The 16,034-nt window shown below is 46.4% G+C and overlaps 1 protein-coding gene across 2 annotated transcripts; it reads right to left on the bottom strand.

Annotated features, from left to right (window-relative positions):
• Nucleotides 1-4,908: 4,908 nt before the first annotated feature.
• ITFG2 (integrin alpha FG-GAP repeat containing 2) lies at nucleotides 4,909-15,906 on the bottom strand. Of its 2 annotated transcripts, none has more exons than XM_032679048.1 (12): nucleotides 15,760-15,906; nucleotides 14,299-14,394; nucleotides 13,814-13,855; nucleotides 12,796-12,967; nucleotides 12,346-12,485; nucleotides 11,767-11,915; nucleotides 10,566-10,660; nucleotides 8,709-8,762; nucleotides 8,148-8,239; nucleotides 7,514-7,631; nucleotides 6,755-6,928; nucleotides 4,909-6,596 (listed from the first exon to the last, which is right to left on the bottom strand). In XM_032679048.1, exons 1-12 carry the CDS (start codon nucleotides 15,853-15,855, stop codon nucleotides 6,448-6,450), a joined length of 1,377 nt encoding a protein of 458 aa, XP_032534939.1. In that variant the 5' UTR covers nucleotides 15,856-15,906; the 3' UTR covers nucleotides 4,909-6,447. The 2 variants fall into 2 exon arrangements, with proteins under 2 accessions (XP_032534939.1, XP_032534938.1); XM_032679047.1 differs by lacking the exon at nucleotides 15,760-15,906 and adding an exon at nucleotides 15,387-15,619.
• Between the last annotated feature and the right edge of the window lie 128 nt (nucleotides 15,907-16,034).

The raw sequence follows: 16,034 nt of genomic DNA, 5'->3' as shown, positions 1-16,034 counted from the left end.
TGTAAAACTTGATGCTAATCATAACCCCTAAATTTAACCCTGTAATCCCAACTCTAACCATCTAACTCTAAACCCAAAACCTAAACATGATTGTAAAGACACTAACTATAAACTCTAATCCCAAAACCTAACCATAATGCCCAACCCTAAACTCTAACCATTAATCCTAAAACCAACCCTAAACCTAAACTCTAAAGCTTAAACCTAACTCTAAATCCCAAATCATATAACTAAACCTAATTCCTAACCCCAACTCTAACCATATCCCTAAGCCTACACGTGACCTCAACCACCTAACCTTCTCTGATGGTTTTTGTCAGTGCCCTATTTCCCCCCAGAGTGCCCTGGGGCTTTTGCTGGGTTTTGCTTTGGCCTGCAAGGGGCGCTGCTGCCTTCCAGAGTGTTCTGGGGTTTTTGCCAGGCTTTGTGAGGCCCACACAGGGTCCTGCTTCCCTCTGGAGCACCACAGGGCTATCTCTGGACTTTGCCGATGCCCAGGGAGGTCTCTGTTGCCTTCCAAAACGTCTGACAGCTTTTTCTGGGCTTTGCTGGTGCTCACAAGTGGCTGTCACAGGAAGGAGAAGGTCACCAATAGCTTTCAAACCTGGTCACTTCCTTGTGAGAGCCGTGCCTGATGGGTGTCCATTTTGGAGCTGGGCTCTGGCTAGGATGGGAGTGTAGGTGAGTAGGAGTCTTTAAACTGAAGCCGACAGGAATCTTTCCAATGATTAAAAGGGTGTTGGATGGGATTCTATAGAAAATTGGCACGACTTTGAGTTGACAGTTCTATTTTGACTACTGACTGTCACAGCCCCGCAGATACTTGCACACTAGCTGCTGTCTGAATTCATTAGGCGCTGTTCCTACATGTCTGTCTTGGGATGACTGCTTTTGCTCACATTTAGAACATTCTCCAGTCCTTCTGAAGCCTTTCTGCAATTCACATGCCTCATTTCTCAAAACACTAACTGCTCAGGTTCCTCTGTGAATTAATGTGCTACAGCACTAGAAAATCTCTAGCCCTACCTGCCCCTCTCTTCTCTGCATAATAAATCCTTCTTTGCGTCCTCCTTTCCTTCCCCTCACACTAAGCAACAAATTTGCTTCTTCCAAAAGGAATTCTTTCCTTTTACATAATCCTTTTAACACTCTCCTATACCCTGGTTGTTAATACACTTGCATGTTGTGCCACAACTTTGCCAGCCTTTCCTCTTTGTTGTTAACAACTGGATCTATAAATGTAGACTGTGCCACTTCTCAGTGACAGAGAGGATGTTTCCAAGAAAGCACCAAATTAGCACGTGAGAGTTCTTCTCTCAGCTTTGAAATCAGCTCCAGGGCAGAAGACATGCTTTCCACCTTCTTCCTGTCCATGCTAGCTGAGCATGCAGATCCACGCAGTAAAGGTCTCTTTCATCCAGACACTGAGGAATCTGTTGCTAACAGTTATCCTGGAACATCCACATCTCTGTGAGATTAGCTCAGCTGGTTACAGCACGGTGCTAATAGTGCCAAGGTGGTGGGTTAGATCTTAAGATTCACTTAAGAGTTGGACTCAGTGATCCTTGTAGGTCCCTTCCAACTCAGAATATTTTGTGAGCAAGCCTTGCTGCAGGCAGAGCTTGCAGAAAACCACATTTATACGACTGAGAACTGTAGGTAATAATGCCATAGCAGACACCTCACTTCAACTCATTCCCTAAATCACAGTCTAATCCTACAGTGTCAGTACCTGCTTTTCTCATTGACAGAACTTCTGGTGGGTTTCTATTGCCCAAAGTTCCTTGGCATTAAATGACATGCTGTTACTGACTTGAACACATATATTCTAGCCCAAACCGGTGTTTTCTCCAAAGATGAGCATTTTTGTGTCATTACATAGAAATCTCAGCTTCCACTGTGAAAGGAAGAAGTCTTGGCTTTAAAAAATGTGATTAGAAAATAGGACTTACATCTCAAAGAAGCCAACTCAACTCCATCTACAAACATGGTAATTTTTAAAAGTCTTCCAGCACAGGAAGCCCAGTAAGTAATTTTTGAGTCGGTTGGCAAGGCTGAAGATTGTCTCAAATGTAGTTCCTTTTGGTAAGCCTGTTATACAGATACAGTTCCCTACTCCCAGTCCCCGTTATCTCTATTGCTTTTGGTGGACAAAGGGAATGAAGGAGCTATCTAAAGGCCTTTCCCACTGAAGATCAAAAAATATTAATACTTTCATATGGAAAGTAGAAATTCAGTACAAACTGCCAGCTCAGAGCAGGGCATAGGCACATTCTGTATGTGTCCAACACTGGCTTTCTTATGATGAGGCCCATCCCTTCAATATAGACAATGGAATGTTATCATTTGAGGGACAAACTCTTTGAACTGCCTTGGTGGTCAGCTCCTACTTGGGTTACTTTTCAATAGGGTGGGCACAAGGTTGTGGAAAACTCTGCAGGGAAACATCCATCAAAGCAAATTTCTGAAACAGAAGCAAGTGTGGGATACACATGGCTGAACCTGCTCAGGAATGGGGAGGTGGAGTTCCGAGGCCCCTTCCAAGGCCTATGTGCAAGAGGTAAATCTATCCTGATAATATGCACTGTGCCAAAGCCATAATCAGGACCATTTCCAGGAGCTTGGGGTCATTTGGTTTTGAATAGAATGGGAGCTCCAACTACATACATTCCCAGAGACCTGCTCCTTCTTTCACTACTAGAAGGTGACCTATGGAAATGAAGACCACTAAGTCACATATGTATGTTTGCAGTCACTCCTCCTTTCAAGAGACTTCACTGGCAAATGCCAGGATACACCTGAAGAGTTAAAAAATAACTAAATTCAGCAAAAATATCATAAAAACAAAGGCAGGGATGGCCAGCAGGTTTATTATGTCTCAGGAAAATAAGGCAACCCCTTTCCTTTATCTTTTTGCTAGTAAGTTGACCATCACAACCAAAGCCATGAATCATTTATCTGCAAACACCCCCAGTGCCTGAGAATGCTGTCAGACTCCTCACTTGCTGTGTGCTGGCACTGGGACATACAAAGGTGTCTGGCCAATCTTGCCAGTTGAAAAGCTTCCCAGCACCAGTGGGTATGCCAATCTGCTACAGAGTAGGACACAGCGAACAACATTTTCTGCTGTGTGGGAAGGAATCACTTCTAATTCCAACTCTGTGGCTTGTGTAGGCTGGCAAGGACAAAAAAGAAATTAGTTACAATGAAGTATAATGTAACTCAGTCCAAAGACAGAGCCTTAACTGGCCCCTTTCCTGAGAAAATGTAGACTTCACGGGAAATTATTGCCAATGGAAGTAACCTGAAGCACTCACTTCAGGAAGTATTGGCTGTAGCCAGTCTATCAGGCACTTTGGAGCTTAGGGCAGGAAAAAGGAAAGTCATCTTTTGGCCAAGGAACAGTACAGATCTTCAACTAATTCTTCTTTTCATTCTCCTATGTGCACAAGGGGCATAGGAGCAAAATGCATCTGCTAGTTACTGTGTGCTGCACGCAATATAAAACTGTCAGGGAAACCCTCAAATGTTAGTATTTTTCCTCTCCAGTGGTTTTTAAGAGATGAAGAGTTTTGGGGAATGGATGTTTTTGTAGTGTCTGTGTCTTCTCACCTCTGCTTTCCACAGTGCACATTGCCTGGGCTTGCACAGCACATAGCAATGTTATCCTCAGGCCAACAAAAGAAGAGGGCTAGGGTGCACAGATGACCCTGCCCAACATATACAACGGTTTTGCCCCTTTTTTTTTAAAGATGGTCCTTAGATAAATGTCATCTCTCCCTTGGTAACCCTTTCCCTTTCTCAACAATTAACAGTCCAACAGTGGATCAGTTTGACCTTCTTTTCTTGGAAATCATTTGACCTGTACAGCCAAGTTTGTTCTGCGTAAAACAGTTTCAGCCATTTGTACATCCCTTGCGCTTGTGTTGCTAATAAAGGTTTATATTTGGTGTTGCTAATAAAGGTTTATATTTGGTGTTGCTAATAAAGGTTTATATTTGGCACGGACAGATAGCATTGAGTTGTTCTCTGTTCTGAGTGTAGGCAATCCTGTTAGGCTCTGACTATCTGCCAGAAACAATGGTGATTGCCTGCTGCACATCTCAGCATCATGGGAGCTAACAATTTGTTGAAGTTACACTCTAGATCTGAAAAGCTCCAGGACAACTCCTTGCTTTAACCCATGACTAGATGGTCTCCACAGCAGCTCTCCGTAGCTCAAGCCCTGCTGCTCTCAACACCACTGTTAATAAGCTCTATTACAACTTGAAAGCTCCTGTCTGAAAGGTCCAGTTTTACGCAAGCACTTAGTATGACAGGGGAACATTTAAAAATGCTTCTCAGTGAGGTCATTAAAATGGAGAGAAACTTCCACTGCAGTTAGAGAGTCAGAGGATATGGTGGCCTGAGAAGCAAGCAAGCTGATACAGAGTAAGTCATACCATTTCACTGTTCCACGTTTCAACTCTCCCTACTGCCAAACACAGAGGACAGCGTATGTCCTCTATAGAGCTTATATAAATCTACAGATGAAAACTGCAAAGAATAGCTAATGCTTATTATGTAAAGATCCTGCCCTGTTGGCTACTCCAACAACAGTCATTTTGACCCAAGGGCAAAAGTATTTTCTCCCAATTAGGGCTGCCCTTTGCAGAGTATAGCACAGCAGGTTTTCAACTGCCTGCAAGATCTTTAAATGCTACCATTTGCTACAGATCACCGAATTAGGTGTGCTCTGACTCAGGCTGCCATAAAGGTGAAGAAGGGACAGCTCCCTCCATTGCACATGTCCAGTAAAACATCACTCAAATGAGAGGAGATAATAGATGCAAACCAGCAGGTGAGCCTGCTACCCCTATTGATGCCTTAAGATCACTAGGGAGCAAAACATTACTCACCAGGCAATTATTAGTAGAGAAAAGATAGAGAGCAGATTCTTTAATGAAGGCCTTCAACCATGGGGAGTACAGAGATGTGCCACATGTCCAGGGGTTCCACTATTTATGGTATCATCCATCCAATCCCAGATCTATCTGTCCCCTAGATCCTCCCCAGTTCTGCTCCTGGCACGCCCCTCTGGAAATTGAGGGGTTCTGAGACCCCTTCTTCCTCATCTTCCTCTTCTTCACAGCACGTACAGTCTTTTGGAGCTCCTCCAAGGTTAAGGATTTGAAGGTTCCTTTGACTATGGTGTACCTTGTTGCTCAAGCCACAGTGCAAATGGTCTTAAACAGAATGAAGGCCTGCCTTTAGAGAAGTCTAAACAAACTTAAAGGAATTTAGAAAGTTTGATATGAAATGGGGTAATAGCGTTGGGTAAATGTAAACTACAGTGCTAAAGAGTGACAAATTGTACAGCTACATTAAAATCTACATTTACTACACAATTACTTCTAAAATCTACAAAAAGCTAAAAACCAAAAAAATCCATATGCATCACTATCCTAATAATCTAAGTTAGGCAAGGGGCAAGCAAGATAGGGAAAAGCACAACTTCAGCAGCAGGAGTAAAGGTTTGTGCCTGGGCCTTTGCAAATGAGCAGCCTCGGTGAGCAACGCTCTTTTCCAGACTCCTCAAGCCAGCCAGTGTAACTTCACCTCCAGTCCATCTCTTTCAGTTGTGTAGGACTCAAAACAGCATGACATTCTCCACAACAAGAGGCAAGTGTGGCATATTTATTTATTTATGTGGCCAGGCTCTCACAGCACCACAGTTCCGTGGTTTAAGTCAGATTCCTCTTACTATCCACTTCACAGCTGCTTTGTTAAGTCACAGCCTTCTCTGGGATCACCCTGCCCAAGATGGAGACAAGCAATGCCTCTCGAGTACAGATGGAGTTTGCTGGAGCTGTTACCTTTCCACATCTTATTAGTGCAAGTTGTGGTTCTTCTCACACCTGTCTCCAGCTTCTCAGGACAGGAAGTGATTTGTGAGAAACTGCTTGCTAGAACAGCAGCGGCAAAGCAAAGGCAATCAATGCACAGGTGTACTTTAACACACACTTAAGTGTGAGAGAAGGCCCTTGCCTGCTCCCTATTCGATCCCTCCATCTGCAATTCCTGCACTGTAATCCTGCTGAGAATTCACAAGTAATCACTGGAGCCAGAATGGAGACTGAGCTCAGCTGTTCTCTCCATCCATGTCCTCAGTGCTTCTTCAGAGTGACCCATAAAGCACCTCAGCAAGTAAAGAATATGGAAGGTGGCAATGGAAGGCCAGCAAGCCAGACTCTTGACTCTGTCTGTTCTGTTAGCTCTCTCTGCCAACAGAAAATGAACCCACCACCTACACTCAAGCCTACAAGCCAAGAATATCCCTCTGCAGCCTGTACACCCTTTCCTGTTTGGAACTTTTGACAGAGATAGCAAAAGAACAGTCATCTTCATTAAATGCCCCATTCCAGCTGCAGAAGAGCCTGTGCTGGTAGTCGGACTCCATATGACTTGTTATAAGGGATCCTGGATGACAGTGCAGTGGGCAGAGGAATCTGTTCCAGCAGGATCCTGACACTCCGAAGGGCTGCTCAGATGATATTTCTCAGGAAAATAGAGGGTTTTGTGAATCAGATTTCTGACGGCAGAAACATCGTTTTTATCTATGGGAAAGAGAGAAAAACAGTTGTTTGGGATTCTCAACAGGCACTATGAAAGCCTCTTCTACAAAAAGTACCTGGAACTCTAGTTCCCAGCACATCACCTGCCAGCAGCCCTTCCTCTCTTTCTTCCTGTACACCCTCCACTCTTTTGCACTCACCTACACCCAGCTGCTGCAGGAGATTTGCAAACTCTGGGTCACCCTCCAGGATTTTCAACAGGTTGGTGGACTCCATTCTCTCCAGCTGCACATCCCAGTAGATGTAGATCTTCTGGCTGAAGCTGACATAAACCAGGCAGGGACTGTTGCTTCCTCCTTTGCATGCATAGAGGCCTGCAGAAAGCAGAATGCGGAGATCTGACTACTTCCAAAAGGACAGTGAAAGCAAATAGGTAACGTCTCATGATGAGGTACCAAAGCCTTAGCAGAAAACAGCAAGCACCTGAGCAGAGACACGGGCTTGGGTATACAAAATCCCTTTGAGACAAGCCAAGAAAGTGTCTCTAAACTGCAAGAAGCTTGGGGATTTGCAAGCTGCTTCTTGCAGGTCTGAAAGAGGGGACTGAGCAAAGCTGAGGCTCGGGCTGGTTCCATGGGGCTCCTTATCTCTACTTGAGAACAGCTTAGAAGTCTGCAAATTCAAAAAGCAGTGGGGAAGACAAGAGACTCCTGTAGTACTCCCAAAAAGGACAGGAAAAAAAACCCAAACCATCACAGAAAAACCTCAGCATCACCTCCTCTCACCCCTACTTTTCCCAGATGCCACGAGAGGAAAGACTAGCTGGGCCTTCTGCAGTACACACAGAGGGAAATTATTCTCCACGGCAGACACACAAAGGATTCCAGGTCTCCTAGACGGGAGTAGTAGCTTTGAGGGAAAAATGCTGTGAGGGGTGGCTTTGCAGTCAGGCTCCCCACCTGCACAGAACGCACTGACATTCTCCTCTGCTTGAAACCTGGCAACAGTCCGATTGTGGTCAATGATGTATGTCTGACCATCCCACGCACAGGCAATCACCTCCTCGTGCCCATTGCCCTGCAGGAACCAGAAGACTGCATATTAGCCAGACAATACCTATTCCCAGGGACAGTCAAGAATCTTTCTTGCTTGTTCAGACAGAACACTAATGTCTGAACAAAATGTGACTTTTGGACATCATGTCCAGACATTTTGCAGTTTGAGATCATCTCTCTTCTCCATAGTAATCATAAGAGCAAATCATAAGAGTTTGTAGACAATCAGGGTATTAGGAGTGTGCAAAACCATTCAACTTTGCAATAAGATAAAAGAGTAGTTGGGGAAAAAAATTTATGAATGGATCAGTGCAAACCAGGCTCAGCAGGTCTAACTGGCAAGCACAGCTCAACCTCTGGCAGGTGGACAGACTGACATCAGTGCAGAATATACCGCCAGAGTCAGAGCACTCTATGTCATCCTGAGATAATCCCAGTCTTCTTCAGCTGAGTCACACTCTGCCCTTCCTAAATCCATATATACAAAGCCATGTTAAGTTTTTGTCTTCATCCCTCCCAGCCCTATTCAGATACTCACTGTAACATCCAGCTTTTCCAGAGCAAACAGCTGGTGATCAACCTGAACGGACCAGAGCAGCTTGTCTGCTCCCTCCATGAGTTTCAATGTCCCTGAAGGAAGAAAAAAAATACTGTCTTGAAGACATTAAAAGGGAGCAATATGTTTGCTTACGCTGGGCCCTACACACTCCTTCAACACTGAGGGTTGCTGAGAGTTGGCTGCTAACAGCATAGGCATGGTCTCTTGGCTGCTGAATCCATACTGGACACTTAACCCCACTTACCATTTTTCTATTATCCAGATATACTGTGACAGTACTGGGCAGGGGGGACCAGCCATGAGAGTGGAACATAAACATGAGTCTGTCTTCATAGAGGCCTCCACACCTTCATAAAAAATATGTCAGCAGAAGGAGTCTTTGGGTCAAATTCTCTTGCCTGACCCAGGACGGGCTTCTGAAGCCCTGTTTCACCTTCTTTCAAAAATCAAAAGCACTGAGCCCCTGGTTCCCTGCTTTGAATTAGTGTCAGGCCTTGTCTAGCCCACAGGCCTTTCTTCCAGGACAGTGGTAGGACTTACCATCCAGAGTACAGAGGGCAAAGAGACCTGAGCCACTATTCTCACTGGAGCCGCCTGTAAGTGCAAAAGAAAATTGCTGGAGTTGATGCCATTTTATAAGTGTTGTCCCCTCTTTCTCCTGAAAACAATAAAAAAGATGCAGAACAAGCTGATCCATCCTGCCTTCTTTTTTTTGCCCAGTTGTGTGCAGGACAGCACTGACAAATGTGACTAGTTAAATCTCAAGAGGAGACTCCCCTGACCACTGGGCTGCTTCGGCCCTTCAGTAAACCTCTGCCTAGCTACCAGTCAGCAAAGACATGCAAGGTCAAGTTTTAAAAGTGATATCACACTTGGAGAGAGAGAGAGAGGACTGGAGCTGTGTTCAGCTAAAGCTGCATTTAATCCTCCCAGTGACAACGTAGGAGAGACACTGGCTCCCTGAGGTCTGCAGGAACCCAGGAAACCTGGCAGTCGGGGACAAGCCAACAGAGTTGAAAGCAAATAGGCAGTTTCCCCAGAATAACTTAAATGCAAGCCTACCTCCACTGCCCACAGACAGCTCCAAGCTACAGACCCCTGCACACTCCCGAGTTACAAACTACCCTGTTTCCACAGATCAGCTTAAAGCAAAGTCAGCTGGTTGAGTGCTCAATTGCCTCTTGTTGCTCATTCACTCAGACAGGCTCTAATCCAAAAGATCTGCAGTGCCCCCCTTACAAACTGGTCAGCATTGCACTCCTCAGCTGTTTCCTTACTGATGGTCCAGCATCAGTGGGCTTTTTTACAACCTTCTCTTCATCCCTTTTACTGTGTGCCTTCATTTTTCACAGACATCTCTCATAAGATGCAAGGCTTCACATGCAGTGAAATAATTGATTTCACGCTTTGTTGACCATGTTGCTCACAGCAGCATCAGAGATGCTGAAAACATGACAAGCTTAGGAATCAGGGAGGAAAGGTACTCTGAGGAAGGGGAAGGGGGTGGGGTTCAGTGGGCTGCTCTTCTCCCCAAGCTCTAATTACCTTGGACAACCTAAATAATTCTCAGACAGCACTGCAGGGGGCAATACTTGCGCAGAAAACAAGAGAAAGTGATCTCCACTTGGAATTTTCTGCTTGCACACACACTCCAAGGGGGAGTGAAAGCTGCCTACTCTCCATAGGTATCAAGAGAGGGTTTAGCAAGTGCACCAGGCACAGGTCAGAGCACAAAGCAGTTACACAAGGGAAGCAGTGGCAGTGTGTAAGAAAAGTCTGCACACAACACCAGTGTGTCAGGGCTGAAACAAGCCAGCAACTGTGGAGAGTTTAGATACAACTGCTGAACAGAACACAGTGGAAGGGGACAGAAGACAATGACATGGAATATGGAAGCAGCTCTGGAGAGATTGGGACTGCATAGGAGAAGGAGGAGCAACATGTAGCTGCCAAGTATCGAGATTGAAATGCTAAAAAGTAGTAACAGATGAGGCTGTGGGAAGGAAGAGATGCATCTTGGGAATAAGAAGAAGGCATAAGCTGCAGTCATGCAAAAGCAAAGATCAAGGACATCTGCAGGAGCACAGCATGGCAGCCATTCAGATGGACTAAATGCAGGTCAGCAGAGGCTGCAGAGAAACTGTTGTGCTAGGCAAAGAATAAGCACTACCTAGGAAAGGACAAAGGCTACAAAAAGCTCACATGCAAAAATCCAACCCGCTTTCTTTGGGAGCCAGCTAAGATAAGTCAAGATTCCTCTGCTCTTGCAGCTGCCTCCCATGGTTCTTTTTCAACCACAGGAAATCCAATTTCTTCTTGGACTGATGTACCGAAAAACTGCCCCCGAAAATCAGGGGCAACTGTTGGGCCACAGACCCCAAGCTGATAATCTCTCACCTCGGGCAATGCTACCAATTAGATGAGTGGAGACATTCTTGTTGTGAATCCGTCCAGATGTTTGGTGTAGAATAACATCTCGAACAGGGGCCTCACTAGGGAAAAGAGAAAGACATCAGGGACAGGTTAAGGAACAATGACTGAGTCTGTGCCACAACAATCTCAAGAGCAGTGTACTCCAAAGCTCCACAAATCCAGACACTGACAGAGTTCCAGAAGAGGTTAGCCCTTTAATGGTAAAGGTTAAGTAAAAGGATATGTGCCACCCCAGGTACAAAAGGAACTCACAGCTGTTTAAAAATCCAAAATAAGAATGATTTTATGCATCCAAAAAATGGAAAGAGCTCAAAAAAAAAAGTCTAAGGCATGTAATCCAATGAAGGAGGAAAAAAGAATTTTTATTATTATTCACATAAACCTGGCTGCTTTTCACTCAAGAAGCATCTGCCCAGGGTTCAATAAGTTTGTGAGTGACCATATCTGGGCCTGGCTTCTGGCTAGGAGGGTACCATTCCACTGAGGTCTTTAAGACATCAAGGAGACTTGCCTAGCTCCCCTCCTGCTGCAGTTTTTTTTCTCTGCCTTCAAGTCTTACAGAACACTACAGAAGCACTCCAATTCCCCACAAGGATTCTTTCAGCACCAAGACAATAACAAACACCTCATTATCATTCTGATTGCTCTGTTGTGATTTATAGCACTGGCTGCCAGGGGTCTCATTAGGACAGCCTCTAATTCCCTCACCTGGGAAAAAACCCAAGCGAATGAAGCTAAAATTTCATTCTGGGCTTCATATTAATTTGACTTGGCCCAGCCTTTCAGTTGTTACCCTTCCCACCATTAGACAGGTCACTGGATTGCATACTACCCTTTCTCTGGAGATCAAGATCACTCATTTCCCTGCCTTAGCTCCCAGTAACCCCCTCCTCAGCGATCTCGTTTTGTCACTCTCCTTGCCCAACCCAAAAGAGTGGAATACAACAGAAGTAGTAGTATTCATCTTTGTGACATACATGAAGAGTGTTCATGGAAGCTCTGGTGCAGGTGGGCTTAAGTGACGAGCTGCCAGCAGTACAGCAGGACACTGAAGCAAGGACACTGACAGCGCTCCCCGCCTCACAACAGCTGCGTGGTGGCACCCCCTTGTGACGGGCCTTCACAGCAGCATTTCCTCGTGTACCCTGCAAGGAACGCCCCTCACCTGCTTGAAGCAGAGCCGTCCCTTCCCGCAGATGTGTCCCGGTGCTCCGTGTCCCAGGTGCACAGCAGGATGGCATAGCCACAGCCTGGCTGCGACACCATCAGCTCCGGGGAGCCATCAGGGCCCAGGTTCACAGAGAGGCTGTCCACCTACACTGGCAGAGACAAAACACTGCCAGAGTATTTTTGAGAACTTTAAACACCTCTGAAAAGTTTACAGTGCTCCTTGAACCTAAATCTGGATATGGCAAATTTTCTGACACAGCTGAGCAGGAGCTGAACAAATTCAGCTAGAAGCAAAATGTCCAAGTTCAGTAAAAGGTTGTTTCCCTACCAAAAACCACTTGTAGAACAACACTAGTACTTTCCACTAATGCTCTCTAGTTGGGTGAGAGCAACTGTTTCCTAGACCAACCCAGCAGCTGTTCCACACAGACAACCATTGGGCAAATCTCCTTTCAAGCCGCCAATGTGACGATTGTTTCGTTCATACAACTGAGATTTCATACTTCTTCCCTTGGAAGAGCCACCTCTTGAAGACTGTATGACAAGTACTGCTCTGAACATTTTTTTTTCTTACCTGACCTTCTAGCAGCCATTTCTTCAACAGGAGCAGCTGCCCAGAGACGTGGTCTGAATTCTCTGACGAGTCCTCCCAGCGGAAGGCACGCACCACCCTGTCAGTGTAACCCACCACCAACTCACACTTCCCATCTCCATCTGCAGGGAATAGAAGAGGATAGATGGACTCTGTCAGGCTTTCATAGCCCCAAGAGCCCCAGCATTCAGAAACCACTGTGCTGGTTTCCATAGGTAGCATCCCTGAGGATCCCAATCCTGTAATGAAAACTCGCACTTCAGAAAAATTCCTGAAGTTCTTGCCTCTTTTCTCCATGACTTGGCTATGGTTTCCTAGAGTTATCTTTTTTCAGCAAGATAGTAATTTCCTTCTGCAACTCCCCCACAGTTTCTCTCCCCTCCTGCCCCTCTCCCCCTCACCCTGCACTCCCACACCAGCTTTGTGGCTTACCAATGTCATTGATCAGCATGACCTTGGTGTTGGCAGGAATGTGCTGCTTGAACACTGGGTTCTGCTCTTCTGCTGCTGCCAACTCATAGTGGCCTGAAGCATCTGGGTGTTTTGGAGAAGTCAGGTCAAAAAGATGAAACCAGCCTTCTGCACTCACCGCCACCACGAAATTCTACAAGGAAAGAAAAAAACTTTTTGATTCTTTCTCTTTTAGAAACTGCAGAAGCTGTCTCCCAGCATGGCAAGGGAAGATATAAGGGTAAATCCATCAAGATCAATGACTGCTACAGAAGGAACAGGAGGTTTTTGGCCAGCATACAAACTACTCAGGTACTGTCAGGGTCAAAACTTCCTGTTCATCTTTGTCAGACTGCGCTATCAAGCTGATGTGTGCATGCAATCCTCAAACAATGTGTGGCTTTCTCAATGCTCATGTCAGCTCTGCTCCGCACTAGGGCAAGCAGAGCAACAGTATTTTGGGCATGGTGCCTAAACTGGGACCTTCAGACTCATTGGTCCTGGCTTAACCCCCAGAAACAGCAATCCAACAAAAGAAGTCATATTAGAGCCAGTGGAATTTGCTTGGGAGTCCAGACTATTCTGTGTCTCAGTCTTGTTTAGATGACCTTAAATGCACACAGCCAAGTGGCAGAAGGGCCATGGCCCACAGCAGGCATCAGCACAAGCAGACCAAAAGCCACTGAGCAATAGGAGCAACCCTCAAACCACCAAAGCCTTGTGGTGCTCACACAGAGGCACATGGAAATCAGTAGTGCTCTCTGAATATAGGATTTCCTTGCTCACTAAAACCTGCATATGACTCACAGAAAGATACCAATTACATGTAAACAGAAGAACAGTTTAAAAACAGTAGTGCTAAAACTCTTTGAACGAGGGCAGATCCTGGTGCGAAAGCACCAGCAATTTGTCCTCCTCCACACTCAGCACATGACATGACCCTGATTCTCCTAAGCACATGCCCTACAGAGACAGCTGGGAAGAGTTTGGTTCCTCTCACCTTTCCTTTATTGCATACATCGCCCACACCAACACACGTGAGCTGCAAAAGAAAAGAAGGCCATACATAAGAGAAGGCAACTAAAACCAGCACTTTGGGCTAAGCCTCTGCCCTACCCCTCCTCTCTCATAAAGCATCTCTTGAACTCTAAACAGCCTTTTGAAGGATAAGAAGAGCAGAGTCAGGAACAGAAACACATCTGTCACACAACTGGTCAGAGCCCTGGGTCAAAATCCACAGCACATAGAGCAGGGTCAAGGTGGGACAGAAGTCCAGTTCCTGTGTTTATTCAGCTCGTTAACTTCTAGCCCATGAGGCCAGCTGTGGGCAAAAGCAGGGTCTTGCACAACTACATGAAAGGCATCAGATCCAGTTCAGGCCTGTCATTCCCCTCTGCCCTACATATTCCTAGGCTATGGACAAGGATAGCTGGCTGCACATACACCAAAAGGCCCAACCATTTAGAAATTTTGTTGAGAACTGACCATTCCTTGGCAAGATCGCACAGCCCAGGGTTTGCTGTCATCATTCTTGTAAACATAGAGTTTTCCATTGGTGTCTCCCACCACTAGTTCATTCAGCTGTACAAGAGAACTGGGTTATTAGGAAGAAGTCCACAATTACAGTAACAATATTCCCATACAACAATCAGAACTCACATCTAAAAATCACTCAGTGGGAAGAAGCAGCAAAACAAAACAAGAGTTAAAGGGACAGTCTTGAATCAATAGGGAAAGTCTCGGAAAATATAAAAGCTCTAGTTTTACTCTTGCAGATAGAAGAGATGGAGTGTCTCCTTAGAGCAAGATCTCATTACCTACTGCTTCTCTACACACTGTTTCAGCATTGTGACACTGACCATTTTAACATCCTACTCTGCATCATCACCCCACCTTCCATCCTCCAACCTAGACTGACTTAAATTACCCGAGGAAGATGATGACAATGAGGAAAATGTAACCATCGAGAAAGAGGCTGCAAGAACACTTAACATAAGATTTACACTCAATGTTTAATCTCACTGATGAAGGGGCAAAGGTCTTTCAGAATGGTGATTATTTCTTCAGAGATGCCTGCTAAAAATCACCAAACCACCATTGTTGATGAGCCTACTCCCACTATCCCATCTCCTGCATCATGCCTCTGTGTATTAAAATTGAGTGCATTTCATAATTCCCTGTACACCTAACCCCATATAACATAACTTCTGGTGGGAAAATGTTTAATTATCTACCTCATTGCTAGCCATGGCACTTTTCAGCATAAGGCCGTAATAAAATTCGTCCGTTGAGGAGAAGAAGCAATTTACATATAGCTGGTTAAGCTAATCTCTTCCTAATTACAGACGAATCAGCCACATCAAAACTAACCATTTGTGGTGGCTGACAGCAACATTCCCGATGCACATCCATCCCTCATACAGTTTAAGATTAGACACTGAGACCTGGCTCTGCCCTGTTTGTGATCTGCTGTGCCCCAGCTAAGTGTTTCCCCACACCCTACATCTCCACCACCGCGATAGCAGCGTGCCTCTCTTCGGGACCAAAAGTCACCCTCCCCTCTGGATATACACCATCCAGGCCCCACGCCAGGGGTGACCAGCACGTCTGACGGTGGTGCGACCCCCGAGCAGCTGCAGCCCAGAACCACGGAAACATTCCCTTTGCAAGGGAACTCCAGCGGGCATTTGGACTCAAACCCTGCATCTCTGACACTGCTCAAGCTCCCTGCGTCCCTAAGCGCGGAAGCCCCGCCAGCCCCCCGGGGCCGCACCAGCCCCTCGGTCCTTCCCCTCAGCCCCGTTGTGGCTTCCTGGGGCCGCCTGCGCCAACGTGGGAGCGCGGCCCGCGGGTCCGCCCGGGGCGCTGCCCAGCCGGGCTCCCTCGCCCCGCCAAGCGCCCCGTGGCCCAAGCCCAGCCCCGCGCTCCGCCCGCAGCGCTCCGGACCGTGTCGTTGTCGGCGTCCCCCAGGCAGATGGCGTGCGGGAAGAGGCTGCCCGCGAAGTCCAGCGCCACGCACTGCACGTAGCTGACGGAGCGCATCCCGCCGGGCCCGCCGAACCCGCAGGCACCGAGGGAGTCGGGAAGCGCAGGCGCGGGAGGGAATCACGGGAGCGCGGGGCGGAGCTCCCGGCAAAGACCTCTTGTTTCCTCTTCCAGAGACAACAGCGAGCCGGGACGCCTCTGTTACTCCAAAAATACCGCACGGTTATTACAGGAAC

This window comes from Chiroxiphia lanceolata, chromosome 2 (assembly GCF_009829145.1).
Source record: "Chiroxiphia lanceolata isolate bChiLan1 chromosome 2, bChiLan1.pri, whole genome shotgun sequence".
Lineage (NCBI taxonomy): Eukaryota > Metazoa > Chordata > Aves > Passeriformes > Pipridae > Chiroxiphia > Chiroxiphia lanceolata.
Note: the sequence above shows the minus strand (reverse complement) of the source record. Positions and strands in the feature narration are given on the sequence as shown.

Coding starts and splice junctions, on each gene's coding strand:
- ITFG2 (XM_032679047.1), bottom strand. CDS start 15,500: ATGCCCGCTGGAGTTCCCTTGCAAAGGGAATGTTTCCGTGGTTCTGGG. Junction 12,968..13,813: donor ATGTATGCAATAAAGGAAAG/GTGAGAGGAACC, acceptor CTTTCCTTGTAG/AATTTCGTGGTGGCGGTGAG. Junction 6,929..7,513: donor TGTCAGTGCGTTCTGTGCAG/GTGGGGAGCCTG, acceptor TGCTTTCTGCAG/GCCTCTATGCATGCAAAGGA.